General features: G+C 36.1%; 1 protein-coding gene across 4 annotated transcripts in view; it reads right to left on the bottom strand.

Annotated features, from left to right (window-relative positions):
• PDE1C (phosphodiesterase 1C, calmodulin-dependent 70kDa) overlaps positions 1-14,150 on the bottom strand; it is a 583,126-nt gene that overhangs the window by 159,837 nt on the left and 409,139 nt on the right. For all 4 annotated transcript variants that reach the window (XM_011972179.1, XM_011972180.1, XM_011972182.1 and 1 more), the window contains 4 exons: positions 12,137-12,250; positions 10,368-10,550; positions 9,339-9,405; positions 4,774-4,890 (listed from right to left, as the gene is read on the bottom strand). In XM_011972179.1, coding sequence (XP_011827569.1) covers positions 4,774-4,890; positions 9,339-9,405; positions 10,368-10,550; positions 12,137-12,250 — 481 coding nt within the window. The remainder of the gene's footprint in view (positions 1-4,773; positions 4,891-9,338; positions 9,406-10,367; positions 10,551-12,136; positions 12,251-14,150) is intronic.

The following is a 14,150-nucleotide window of genomic DNA, read 5'->3' as shown; positions in this document are numbered from 1 at the left end:
AGCAGGAGTGGCTATACTTATATCAGATAAAACAGACTTTAAGTCAAAAGTGTTAAAAAGAGACAAAGTCATGGTATAATGAAAAAAGAATCAATTCAGCAAGAGGATATAACATTTCTAAACATATACACACCCAACAGTGAAGCACCCAAATGTATAAAGCAAATATTACTAGACCTAAAGAAGAGATAGACTCTAATACAATAAGTTTAAGACTTCAGCACTCTATCATAGCATCAAACAGAACATCTATACAGAAAATTAACAAAGTTGGATTTAAACTTCACATTAGACTAAATGGACCTAATAGACACTTACAGAATATTTTACCCAACAGCTACAGAACACAAATTTTTCTCATCAACACAAAGAACATTCTCCAGCCTAGACAATATGTTAGGACACAAAATAAGTCTCAAAAAATTAAAAATCAAAATAATATCAAGTGTCTTCTCAGATCACAGTAAAATAAAACTAGAAATCAATAACAAGAGGAAATTTGGAAACTACAAATACATGGAAATTAAACAACATGGTCCTGACTTACCATTGGATTAAGAAGAAATTAAGGAGGAAATAAAAACATTTTTAAAGCGAATGAATATCTAAACACAACATACCAAAAGCTATGAAATACAGCAAAAGCAGTCCTAAGAGGGAATTTTAACAATAAATGTGTACATTCAGAAAGTAGAAAAATTCCAAATAAACAATCTAACACTGCACCTCAATGAAAAAGAAAGCAATATGAAAGCAAACTCAAATTAGTAAGAAAAGGAAATAACAAAGATCAGACAGAGTTAAATGAAATAGAGAGTAACAAAACAATGCAATGGAGCAATGAAATGAGAAAAGTTGATTTTTTTGAAAACACAAACAAAATAAATAAAGTGCCAACTAGACTAACAAAGAAAAAAAAGAGAAGATCTAAATAAACAACATCAGAAGTGAAAAAGGGAGATATTACAACTGATACCACAGAAATACAAAGGTCATCAGAGACTATTACGAACAACTGTGTACTAACAAACTGGAAAACTTAGAGGAAATGGATAAGTTCCTGAACACATACAACTTACCAAAACTGAATCATGAAGAAATAGAAAACCTGGACAGACCTATAATGAGTAATGAGTTTGAATCAGTAATACAAATTCTCCTGAAAAAGAAAAGTCTAGAACCAGATGGCTTCACTATCAAATTCCACCAAACTTTCAAAGAAGAAGTAACATCAATTCTCCTCTAAATCTTCCAAAAAATTGAGGGGCAATTTCTCCTTCTCCCTAACTAATTCTGCAATGCCAGCATTTCCCTGATACCAAAACCAGACAAGGATGCAATAACAATAAAACAAAACTACAGACCACTATCCTTGATGAACATAGATGAAAAATCCTCAACAAAATACTAGTAAACTGAATCTGCAGCACATCAAAAAGATTATACACCACGATCGAGTATGATTTATTCCAAGGATACAAGGATAGTTCAACATATGCAAATCAATAAACATGATACACCACATATCAAGAGAATGAAAGACAAAAACCATATGATAATCTCAATAGATGCAGAAAAACATTCAATAAAATTCAATATCCCTTCATGATAAAAACTCTCAACAAATCAGGAATTGAAAGAACATATATCAATATAATAAAGATCATATATAAAAACACACAGTTAATGAATGGGAAAATTTTGAAAGGCTTTCCTCTAAGAACTGGAACAGTATAAATATCTCCACTTTTACCACCCCATTCAACATAGTACTTGAAGTCTTAACCAGAGCAATCAGGCAAAGGAACGATATGAAGGACATCCAAATTGGAAAAGATAAAGCCAAATTTTCTCTCTCTGCAGGTGATATAATCTTATATCTAGAAAAACCTAAAGACTGCACCAAAAAAAGTCTTAGATCTGATTAATTCAGTAAAGTTGCAGGATACAAAATCAACATACAAAAATCAGTACCAGCTGGGCATAGAGGCTCACACCTGTAACCCTAGCATTTTGGGAGGCTGACTTCTTGAGGCCAGTAGTTCAAGATCAGCCTGGGCAACATAGTGCAATCCTATCTCTATATTTAAAAAAAATAAAATAAAAGTTTCAAAAGTCAGTAGTGTTTCCATACATGAACAATGCACTAGCCAAAAAATGAAATCAAGAAAGCAATATCATTTACAATAGCTACCAAAAAAAAATACCTAGGAATAAATTTACCCAAGGAGGCACAAGAACTCTCTAGGGAAAACTACAAACAATGATGAAAGAAACTGAAGAGGATACAAATAAATGGAAAGACATCCCATGATCATAGATCTTAATATTGTTAAAATGACCAAGTTGCCCAAAGTAATTTACATGTTTAAGGCAATCCCTAACAAAATACCAATGTCATTTTTCACAGAAATAGAAAAAATATATAGGGAGCCCCTGAAGAGCCCAAATAGCCAAAGCAATCCTGAGCAAAAAGAAAATGATGGAGGCATCACTCTACATAAATTCAAAATACATTACAAGGCTATAGTAACCAAAACAGCATGGTATTAGTATAAAAACAGACACAAAGTCCAATAGAATAGAATAAGAAACCCATAAATAAATCCACATATTTGCAGCTAACTGATTTTTGACAAAGGCAATGAAAACTTACAGAAAGGACACCTTCTTCAAGAAATAAACTCTGGGAAAATTGAATATCCATATATAGAGGAATAAAACTAGACACCCATCTCTCATCATATACAAAAATAAACTCAAAATGTATTAAGCACTTTAACATAATACTCAAAACTATAAAACTACAAAAGGAAAAAAACACTTCAGGAAATTGGTCTAGGCAAAGATTTTATGGCTAAGACCTCAAAAGCACAGGCAATAAAAACAAAAATAGACAAATGGGACTATATTAAACTAAAAATCTTCTGCACAGTAAAGGAAACAATCAACAGAGTGAAGAGACAACCTGTTAAATAGGAGAAGTATTTGCAAAATATTCATCTGACAAAGGACTAATACCCAAAATGTACAGGAAACTCAAACAACTTGATAAAAATAACAAGTAATCCCATTAAAATGTGGGCAAAGATATATAGACATTTCTCAAATGAAGACATATAATGGACAATGGGTACATGAAAAAAATGTTCGTCATCACTAATCATAAGGGAAATGAAAATCAAAAGCACAATGTGATATTATCTTACCCCAGTAAGAATGGCTATTATGTTTTTTTTTTTAAAAAAAGATGCTGGTGAGGATGTAGAGAAAAGGGAACACTTCTACAATGTTGTTGGCAATGTAAACTAGTACAGTCACTATGGAAAACTGTGTGGGGGTTTCTCAAAAAAAAAAAGAAAAGAAAAAAAAGAAATCAGTGTATCAAAGGGATATCGGCACCCTCGTGTTTATTGCAGTACTATTCACAATAGCTAAGATATAGAATCAAGCTAAGTGTCCATTAGTGGATGAATGGATAAAGAAAGCCTGGTATACATACATAATGGAATACTATTCAGCCATAAAAAGAATGAAATCATGTCATTTGCAGCAACATAGATAGAATTGGAAGTTATTACATTAAGTGAAATAATCCAAGCATGGAAAGACAAATAGCACATATTCTCATTCACATGTGGGAGCTAAAAAAAAGTTGACCTTATGCAGTTAGAGAGCAGAATGATAGATACTGGAGGCTGGGATGTGTGTGGGGGCATAGGGGGTTGGTGATAAAGAGGAGTTGGTTAATGGGTACCAACATACAGTTAGATAGAAGGATTAAAGTCAAATGTTCAGTATCAGAGTAGGGTGACTACAGTTAACAAGAATGTATTGTGCATTTCAAAATAGCTAGAAGAGAGGACTTGAAAGGTTCCCAACACATAGAAATGATAAATAATGCAGGTAATGGACACCCCAAAAACTCTGACTTGATAATTACATAGTCTATGCATGTAACAAAATATCACAAGTACCCTATAAATATATACAATACTTGTAGCAATAAAAAAATAGATACCTCTCCAAATACATAGTCCCCAGGAGAATATAAAGAACCACAACTCCGGAGAAATCAATATGCTGTAGAGAAAAAGACTTGTGTTTTCCAGAGCCTCATCCCTTTGATGAGGGAAGTCAGAGGAGCTCGATACTATAGATGTTGGCAGATGAATACATCAACTCCCTGAGGATCTGACTCTACCTCGAGAGTCTACAATATTAGAAGGCTGTAGGGAGTTGAACACTGGAAACAATTCACGTTCTTTATGTAAAGTTGAAGAATTAATTTGAAGCATGAATGGCTGGGAAACACCAATGATCTGTCACAGATGATGAGTGATAGTATTTGTCTGAATGAGCCAAGTGGTGGGGAAAAAAAGGTTTACAGAGACAGCAGATGCTCACTCTGTCTCCATTACTGCCTCTCTGACAGCATTGGCCAATAGGATACAAAGTCATGTGGAAATGAGACCTATGGGCAGAGCCTGATGGGGAGCTTGGTTATTACAGGCTCTGGGTTGTACTTCCAGGAAGACCAGAATCTAAATGGGTCTCTCCGGTCTCTCCCATGCCACTGAGACCCACCAGCAAGAGCGCAATCAAAAGCACCCTCCACAGAGGAATTCACAGCAGTGGCTATCCGAAGGGTGCTTCCTGAGTCGCCTGGAGCAGTTTTCATTCTGCATATTAAAAGAGACTAAACCCAAAAGTCATATGAGGATAAACATATGCACGTAGTTCATTTATTTTTCTTTTTAAAGAGGTACTGACCTTGAAACGGCTGATCAGATCATAGCGTGTGAGTAGTTCATAGAAAATAAATTTCAGTGCATGATCTCCACTGGCCTCATTCAGGGAAAAGACATCAAAGGACCACTTGTCCACATCCTGCAGGACAGGGTGGGGAGAAAGAATACGTAAGCCCACCGTCACTTACACGCCAATCAATCTCCCCACTTTCAAGTCTGTCTGCAGCCCTCACTGGAGATTTCACAGTGTGACACTAACAGCCTTTCCACTCTCACACTTTTTCCAATCTGGCTAGTCTACATAGTATTTACTGTTTAAAAAAAAATCAAATAGTCTTATTACTAATAAAAATAGCCATTTCTTGAGTACCTGCCGTATGACAGGCATTATGGTTGGTGATAAATATGTAATTTATCCTGAAAACAACTCTAAGTGATAGATATTAGTCACATTTTATGGATAAGAAAATTGATAAATTACCTAATTTCCCTAACACCCAAGGTGAGTAAGTGCTGGGGATACAGGCAAGGCCAGAACACAAACATAGGTTGGATGCCTGAGATCAGTCGCTTTGCATTAAGCCCTGCAGCTGCTACTGTTTAATTCACCACAGGCTACAGTGCTCCTCTTCTCTGAACTTCTCTCCAATCCCTTGACACTATCCAATGACTTCCTCTAAGTTTACAGTAAAGAATATTAACTCATTTAGAAGTGCTCAGAAACATGTGTGATACAGAACACAAAATAATATGCCACATCAATCTAAACTGCTGAGCTGAAACCAAAAAGAAAGCATTCATTTCACAGGAGAGAAAAATGCTACCATTTCTGGTGTCGCTAGTCTGGGATCTTGTCCTCAAATCTGTAAGTGACTTTACTGAAAAAAAGTAAAAGGAAAAACTAAACTGAACTCACACCTTACATATTATCCCTGAAGTTCGAAGTCTTTGCCTATAAATAGCTACTTCAAAATGTATGTAAATACAGTCTGATGTGCTTTGGTTTATCCTAACCAACTTCTTGTGGATGTAGTAAACAAAGATTTGTTTAAGCAATGGTTAAAGCAACAGTCATTTGGTTTTTCATGGCATCAAAATCTCACTTCCTGTAGTTAAGTGAAGCATATTGACTTGAGCTTCACAGCAAGGATTCATATGAGACCACACTGCCTACAGGTAAGGTGTCAGATGGTACACTGGTAGAGACCTTGGTTCTCATGAGTGACTCTCACCCCAGCCCTCACTGAATTCCAACATAATCCATCCATCCCAGTTTTGTTCCTGACTAAACATTCCAACTGTCAAATTCATCCCAAAGCCATTAAGGGTCTCCCTCCTAGATGCTAAAAAAGTTTTCAGGGAAAACAGAATTGTATATAGGAAAATCAAACTTTTCCAGAGGGGTTTCAATTGAATTATTCCAATTCACACTTAGTGGTAACCTCACTTAAGTCTTCAATAACTGCCCCTCCATTAAAATAACCAAAGAAATAGCGACAGGTACATTTCTGTGAGCACCTTTTCTGTGCTACCTTATGGCGCTAGACATTTCAATTAATCTCAGAGATTAACTGACATGTCTAGCGCCATAAGGTAGTAGAGCCAGGTAATAACCTCACTAACAACGCTTAGTGATCTCACTGCCAACAGATGAAATTGTAAATGCCATGAATATGTGCTGTGACCCAGGCCTTATCCCTTTAATATCCCACTAAGGCCCAGGCTATAGACAGCAAGGACACTTAAGATTAACCCAAGACCTAAAGCTTTACCTCGGTTACTATCATTGGCACTGTCATGAGTCACATATATTGTCTTATCTTTAGTACTAAGGAAAAAGTCACTGACAACTCAGTAGGTTGGAAAATGCTGTGTCACTTCTGACAATTTTTAATGTTAGTGTCCAGAAACGAAAGGGCTCTCTATCACTAGAAATAAAGAGATTATCATGATAAAAAGCCGAAATTTATTCTGAATATCAGGACTTAGAGAACAAAGAGGATGAGCAAATAGAGACAGTGAGATGGATGTCCTCTTTGGTCCCTCATGTTAGGGAAGGCTTAGCTGTAATTCTCAGTCTAATGTTCTTCAGAACCAGTTGAGGGGCTCAGCAAAAATATGGATCCTCCAGTGGGGACTCCAGAGAATTCTGGTGTGGGGCCTGGAATCCGCATTTTTAACAAGTACCCAGTTTAACTGCCTTCAACCATTCTTCCTCATTCACCAAATTTTGCCCAAGGACACTTCCTACAGAGAAATTGCAGGAACTTCCTGTTAGTCTAACACAAAGGAAGCCTGAACCTCCTCATCTCCTCCCACTTTAAACCTGGAGTCTTTCCAAGGTGTCACTTCCTGAGTCACAAAACAGATGCCCTTCCAAAGAAGAGCACACAGCTACATTTCCATTAAGCTAATCTCAGAAGACTAGAGGTAGAACACCTCAAGTTAGAAGCTTACATCTATACATGTATATATAATGGAAAAAGTAAAAAGAACATAATGCAATATGTTTGAAATTTAGAGACTGGTTCATTATTCTCTTATGTAAATATAATTTTATGTCATGTTTTTACATTAACCACAAAGCTTAACATGACAATAGCATAAGAGTTATTTTAGGGAATTGTATTCTCTCAGTCTTTAGGGAAAATTTCTGTAATAAAAGAAAACAGTAGTGATTCCATATGAACTTCTGGCAATGAAGTGGAAATAATCTTTTTTGTAACATGTAGTACATAAAGAAAGAAACAAAAGAGTCTATATCTGTGATCGCTTCAACTCTTTGCAAATAAAATTAGCATCTGGAGAAGTGGAAAAATACTACATTGCAAAAAGCTTTGAACTTCCCCAGTAAACAAGGGACACAGCCAAGAGAAATAGAAGCTTCAGCTTTAATGCACATACCAACAATATATGTGAGGAGAAGTAGCAATTTATTTAGAGAGCTAGTAGGTCTTCCTTATCTGAATAATCTAAGTACCCGTCCCCTCAGACAACATGTGTGCATCTGAGAATTTCTTTTTGTGAAGTATAAAATAACAATTCATGCACATCACAGTTTGTTCCAGTTCTTTTTCAGTTATTCTACATAGAAAAGAGGCTTCAATTTAGAAGCAACATTCTCATAAATGTCTTGGTACTAGTATACCCTTTTGTATTTATGTTCCTGATAAAGGAAAAAATTAAAGACAAAAGATGCTTTTAATGTTTCTAAGACTTTGATTGAACGTTCAGGTTCAATTATGAAAATCAGTGCAACTTCATAGCGGATATTAAGAATTATCAGATTTCCTGAAGTGATTTCACTGGTTAAAATGTACATTACACTCATGTATTGGGCATCAGATTAGGGGTTAAAGAGGAATGGGAGAAAAGACATGTCTTCTTGCTGGGTCCTTCCTGAGTATCCTTCCTGCTTTTAAGATTAGGTAAGAGACGGAAAGGGTAGAGACAAACAAGGATAAATGAGAATCTGTGTATGTATGGTCTCTAAAATTCAGCTAGTAAATGTCTCTGAGACAAGAGAAAGGCCTATGAATATATAATCAAGATGGTCCCAAGGGGCTCTTTTCTGACATTAAATTAATCAAGAAGCACTCCCCACCCCCTAACTCCATGAATACGTAATTTAGCTTCTGAAAATATCATCACATTTTTCAGGTTTTGGAGAAACAAAACAATGACTTTAGCAAAGGTCAAAACATTACAGTGTCCCTAAGCACATGGCCCAAGTCCATGCATAGACAACATGTGATGTCAACGAACTCAGTGATCCTGGGCTACAGGATCAGCAACACATTGGAATCCAGAAGCCAAATCAAGTTTAGCAAATCTCAAATACGCTCAGACCAATGGATCTTCATCAATATCTGCCTTCAGGAATGCATCTGCTTTGGGGCTCCTAGAGATACCCTATACAATTCCAAGAACTTACCTGATTAGAGGTAATTCTGCAGGATTTAGCCCATTTAAACTCAAACATTTGTATGACTTCTAAGGGAACATCTGGCTCAATGAGAGTCTTTGGAAAACAATGGGATATACAGATGGGACGAGGACTCTCGAGCTATATGTTCATGCAGTAAAACATTACTAAGAGCTTACCATGTACCGAAAACTCTGATATCAAACATTAGCTCTGTCTCTAATTAACTCTTTTTTTTAAATCTTGCTGAGTCTTGGTTTCTTCATCTATAAAATGGACTTGGAGTAGGTAATCAGATAATGGGGCAATTACAAATACTGAAGATCCTCCTAATGTTGAATACTTATAGCCATAACATACTGGATCTCATATGGTAAAATCAGATAAATCTCATAATGACAGATCACTGCATAAAACCTAAACTACTCTAGAGTACTAGAAAGAAATGAAACCCACACAGAGTTTGATTATTTTTAAATTGGGAAGATGAAGGGTGAAAAGACAGTAATACTGTTAGAACACATAACAAAAAGATAATGAAAGAATAAAGTCAGGAATAAATGGAAAAGTAACTGTAAATGAAAGCCTCTTATTTTCTAGCAATTTAACTCTACTTTTCATTAGGTACTATGTACATTGTAAAATCTTTTCACTTGTATTACCTTTAATGCCTCAATAACAGCTGGTGGATAGCTCAGTCCAACCATGTTTGATGTCCGTCTATACATTCTGAAAAGTCAAAAGGGAAAAATGCAACATGATATCTTACAAAGTAGGATTTGTAATCCATAGACTCATACCAAGTATTGACAAATAATAAGAAGTCTAGTGGGGGTGATCCAAAGAACCTAAAATTCATTTTTTGACCTTTTTTATATTCACTCAGGTGGTCTAAGTGTTAAATTCAAAAGAAATTAAAGCAATCCCAAACACAAGAACCACTGGGAGGAAAAATACCTAACTCCATAGGCTCCAGACTGAAAATTAAATTATTAAATGGGTCACTTCTTTGGCCAGAGTGAATTATAGTACAGAATAGACAGTAAGCGCTGTAGTAATTTAACCTGAATGAAGAACTCCTATGGGTAACCCATTTAGAATAGCTTGTTCTTTAGAACTGCCAAAAACAAGAAGGAAAAATGTCCCAGGTAATCTTTAAACTCACCATGGTATTTCTAAAATGTGTAATTACACGATAAGGATTATAGGAAGAATATATCTATTTCTGGAATCTATTGCTGGGTAAGGGGGTCAATTTGATTTCAAAGAGTAAAATAGATAATAAAATTGAGTGTCATGGGGGCTTCAAACCACTGAAATGAACTGTCCTCCCTGGATCCAGCAACCTCAAAGCATCCCAGATCTGTTCCAAATGGAGACACCATCCACCTATTTCAAAAGATGATAGATGAGATGATTTCCTGCTTTAAAAATTAGAGACTGAACTGAAACTAAATCTTCTCTGGTAAACAAAAAACTTCCAAGCAAAAGCAAAAAGCTTTTCCTAATGATGCTACAGAGATTAAAATAGACATGTTTTTGCCATTTCTCATTCAAGACTATCTGTTTCTACCCACAATTTTCAGTATTTATAAAGATAGGAAAACTACATTAAAGCAAAGCTTCCAGTTATTGGAAACGTGTTCCTCTGGCTGCTTTGGTCACTGAATGACAATGAATGACATCTTTACCTCTCCACAAATATCCCAGCCTGCACCGCGTGAACAATGCTCTTGAACCGGGGCTTCTCCTCGCTCCTCCTGAGCATCATCCCCATCTGCCGTGTGAAGGTGGAGGCCAGCCAGTCTCGGACCTCAGAAGGCACAGCATCTGACTGAATGTCACTGAGCTCATCCTCTGTATCCAGGAGTCTCCTGAACACAAGAAAGAGAACCAGGACACTGAGATTAAATCTGAAGTTGGAGCTCTCTGTTCAAAACAGCTGCTCCTCTCTGCCTCACCTGCATGCAGGTGCAAAGAAACCAAATTAAACTGGCCACAAAAAATACAGTGCCTTTTTGGGAAGGCTTATGTAAACTCGCCATATGTGTTTCAGGATGGCCTTGGCCTCCACTGATATTTCAGGATGATTCTCTTTACCAGACTGGACAAAGGAACTGGTCCATTGTACCCAGAAGCACTCTGTGGCATTTTGAGTGAAATTTAAACCTTCTATTTAAAAATACATTCACAGGCAGCCTTTTATTAGTTCATAGATGGACCATGTGGCACTATTTTGTTTTATTAAAAAATGGACACTTAGAGACTTTGCAAAGTATTTACCAAATCACAGCAACCCAGTCCTCTGAAGAAGTGATCCTAAGTGATGACAATTAATATTCTTTCTAGTTTGATAGGTTGCTACCAAAATTTAAATGTCTAAATTCAAGCAAAATTTTCAAAATAATGCAGTTCTTTATTTTTGCACAATGACTGAATCATGTCACAGCTGTGTTTCGCTGATTTTTCAAACTTGTACATAGGTCAGACCACTAGAACGGAACACAAAGAGCAATGTTAAAATAAAACCTAAAATAGCATTGCATATTTATAGTAAACCCAACTACAAATTAGCAGTAAAAGTTGCTGCCAGCGTAAAGGTGTTTGATTTTTTTTTTTCCTGTAGACTTACCAATTGGGGTGGGGGTAAGCGGAGGAAATACAACATTTGGAAAAAAGCTGTGATATCGAATTTCCTTAAATTAGAAACCAAGTGTGTCACTAAAATAATAATAATAATGATAGAAACCGTACAAATCTTAGATTGCTGTGAAATACTTTCAGATTGGAATTTGGCAAAGAAAAGTAAGACATCACAAATACTGACAGAGAAGCCTGTCTGAATTAGAAAAAAAAAAAAAAAAAAAACCTTTCATATTCAACATTGCAACATTTTTCAAAAGAAAAGCAATTTTGTAACTTGCAAACATATGTAGTAACTGAAATCGCTTTAATACATTTAGATAATTCAAGTGCAATAAGCCTGCTAAGTAAATCAGCGACACACATAAGACTGAAGAGGGAATGCTGGGTGCATAAGAGAACACATGCTTCTCGATCACTTCAGGAGCCTTCATTTACTAGTGGACATTATGAATTAAAACATAAACACAATTTTTAGACTGACACTAACAACATGCAATAATTACAATGGAGCTCCACATCTGATTTTTAAAATCTTAGCAGATTTTTAAAAATTAGTTTTTCTCCTCTTTCATGATCTCACTTCCTTGTCATGACAGTCATATGAGATATGTTCTATTAGCTCCTTTTATAGATAAGGAAGTACAGAGAGTAAGTGACTTGTCCAAATCTATCCCCTTTGTTTGTGGAAACTAAAACTCCAAGATGAGTAATTTGAATGTCACCCCATTCCTGGCATGGGGGACAATGTCAGAAAAGCCATATAAGAGAAAATTTACCATCACTATACTAATCTCTTTTGTCATTTTTAGCTTACCTTGTTTCATCAATATACACAGATTCAAGCACTGTGGCTGCATATTCCAAATTCTTCTTAAGATCTACCACTGAAGCTTCCCCTCTCTCTAATTGTTTGACCAAAGACCGTAATCTAGAAAAATAAAAAGATACAATTTCATTAGAATAGAGGAAACAAAGAATAATCCTATAACTATGGTGATATATTTTACAGTCATCGAATATTCTCATTCTGATACATATGAAAGGAAAATAATTATGGGACCAAACGAGCAAGTAATAAAATAAATGTATACATTTTTGCCATTGTGAAGTAAGAAGAAAAAATTTCTCTCCAACCAGGCACTGACCATACTTTCTAGCTAGCTTTTATCTTTATGAGTCCTAAATTATCAATGATTTTGTTTTTTCTCAAATTTTCATCTTTTTTGTTCTATGTGGACGTAGTAAAGCCTGACCAGCAGCAAAATCACCAAATACCTCTTGAGATTCTGCTCTGCTGAAGGCACTTGGTTCAGCAGTGGCCCCAGATAATGGCAGCCCCATGACCCAGGCATGTCCCAAGACAGATGAAAAGATTTAAACCACTGAGAACCACAAAAAGGCTACATAAGGAATAGATGAAAGCAAATTGTTTTACTGGATGGAAAAAATCACTCTGAGAGGAGATAAATACCCTAATTTCAAAAAAAAAAGGAAATATGAGGATGAATTTTAAACCGAGGAACTCCAGACTACACAAGAGAAGCAATAAAACATGTTTTTCTGTTATTTATATGAACATTATCTGCACAGAGAAGGACTTAGTATTCATAAGAACAATAAAATGACTACAGATGATCAATATGCAGTAACTGAGAATACTGTAAATACCACAGAGATTTGGAGATTGGGCAACTCTTCAGGCTGTTTGACAACCAGCAATGAAAATAGTAGAGACTTTGAAGACAAACTGGGGTTTGAAATTCACTTCATAACTTATTAGCTGTGCAACCCTAGGTAAGTTATGTAACATCTTTGAGCGTTATCTTAATGAAGAGCAAAGTACAAAATTTCTAAAGTTGACCTAAAGATTAAATGAAATTGATCTACAGTATGTGACTCATGGTTGTCCTTTGAAAAGGCAATTGTTACAACTACTGTCATTATTCAATGACTTTGATTACTACAGATAACCAAATGAGAAAAATTCTAGCAAGATGTTTAAAATTATTGTCAAATCTCCATTTCCCATTGGTATACTCAATCTGTTCTCACCTTCCTGACATCAAAATATCCTCAGATAGGTTGTCTTCACGTCAAGGTATAAACTACTCCCTTCCTAATCTTCATGAAAATGACCCACAGTAAAGAATGAGAAAAAATCTTGGATCAACCTTAAAAAGTAGGCAAGGGGGTCAACCTTAAAAAAAAATGTCCAGGAAGTTCAATGATATAAAATACAAATAAGATTAGATTCAGGTTGTCTCTACCTGAATTATGAATCTCCAATATATCAAAGGGAAATATGCAAAGGAAACCCCCCGAGCCCCTGCAGGCTTGAAGGGGAAGGTCAGCCTTGGGAATGCCATTAGCAGCACTGGAAAGAGTTCTGAATTTCAGAGGCAGCACGGGACAGGGAGTTGGCAGGGAAGGGCTTGCCAGTCACTCACACAGAAGGGATAAGCAGCCTGCCAAAGAATGGGGAGACGGCAGCAGGGAGCCCTGACTGCTGTTCCAAATAAGGATTGGAAGCTCTTTAGCAAAACACATTCCTGGCTAAGTCTGCCTCCAGTTCTGACTCTCACCTCAAGGTGCCCAGCTACCCCCTAGGCTGTTTGGACTTTCAAACGACAAAATGAGAGTAAAATTCAACTTTTTAAAGTTTACTCTCAAAAATGAGAGTAAAATTCAACTTCTTAAAAATGCCTCTCTTCATTTGGGATTTACAGGTTCTACCAGGAACTGACATGAATTTCTAGTAGAACCCATCTCAACTCTAGAACCTAAGAGGAAACGACAAAAACAAAGAAAATGATGAGAAAGATTATAAG

Source organism: Mandrillus leucophaeus, unplaced genomic scaffold (genome assembly GCF_000951045.1).
Source record: "Mandrillus leucophaeus isolate KB7577 unplaced genomic scaffold, Mleu.le_1.0 Scaffold128, whole genome shotgun sequence".
NCBI lineage: Eukaryota > Metazoa > Chordata > Mammalia > Primates > Cercopithecidae > Mandrillus > Mandrillus leucophaeus.
This window is presented reverse-complemented; position numbering and strand designations above follow the sequence as displayed.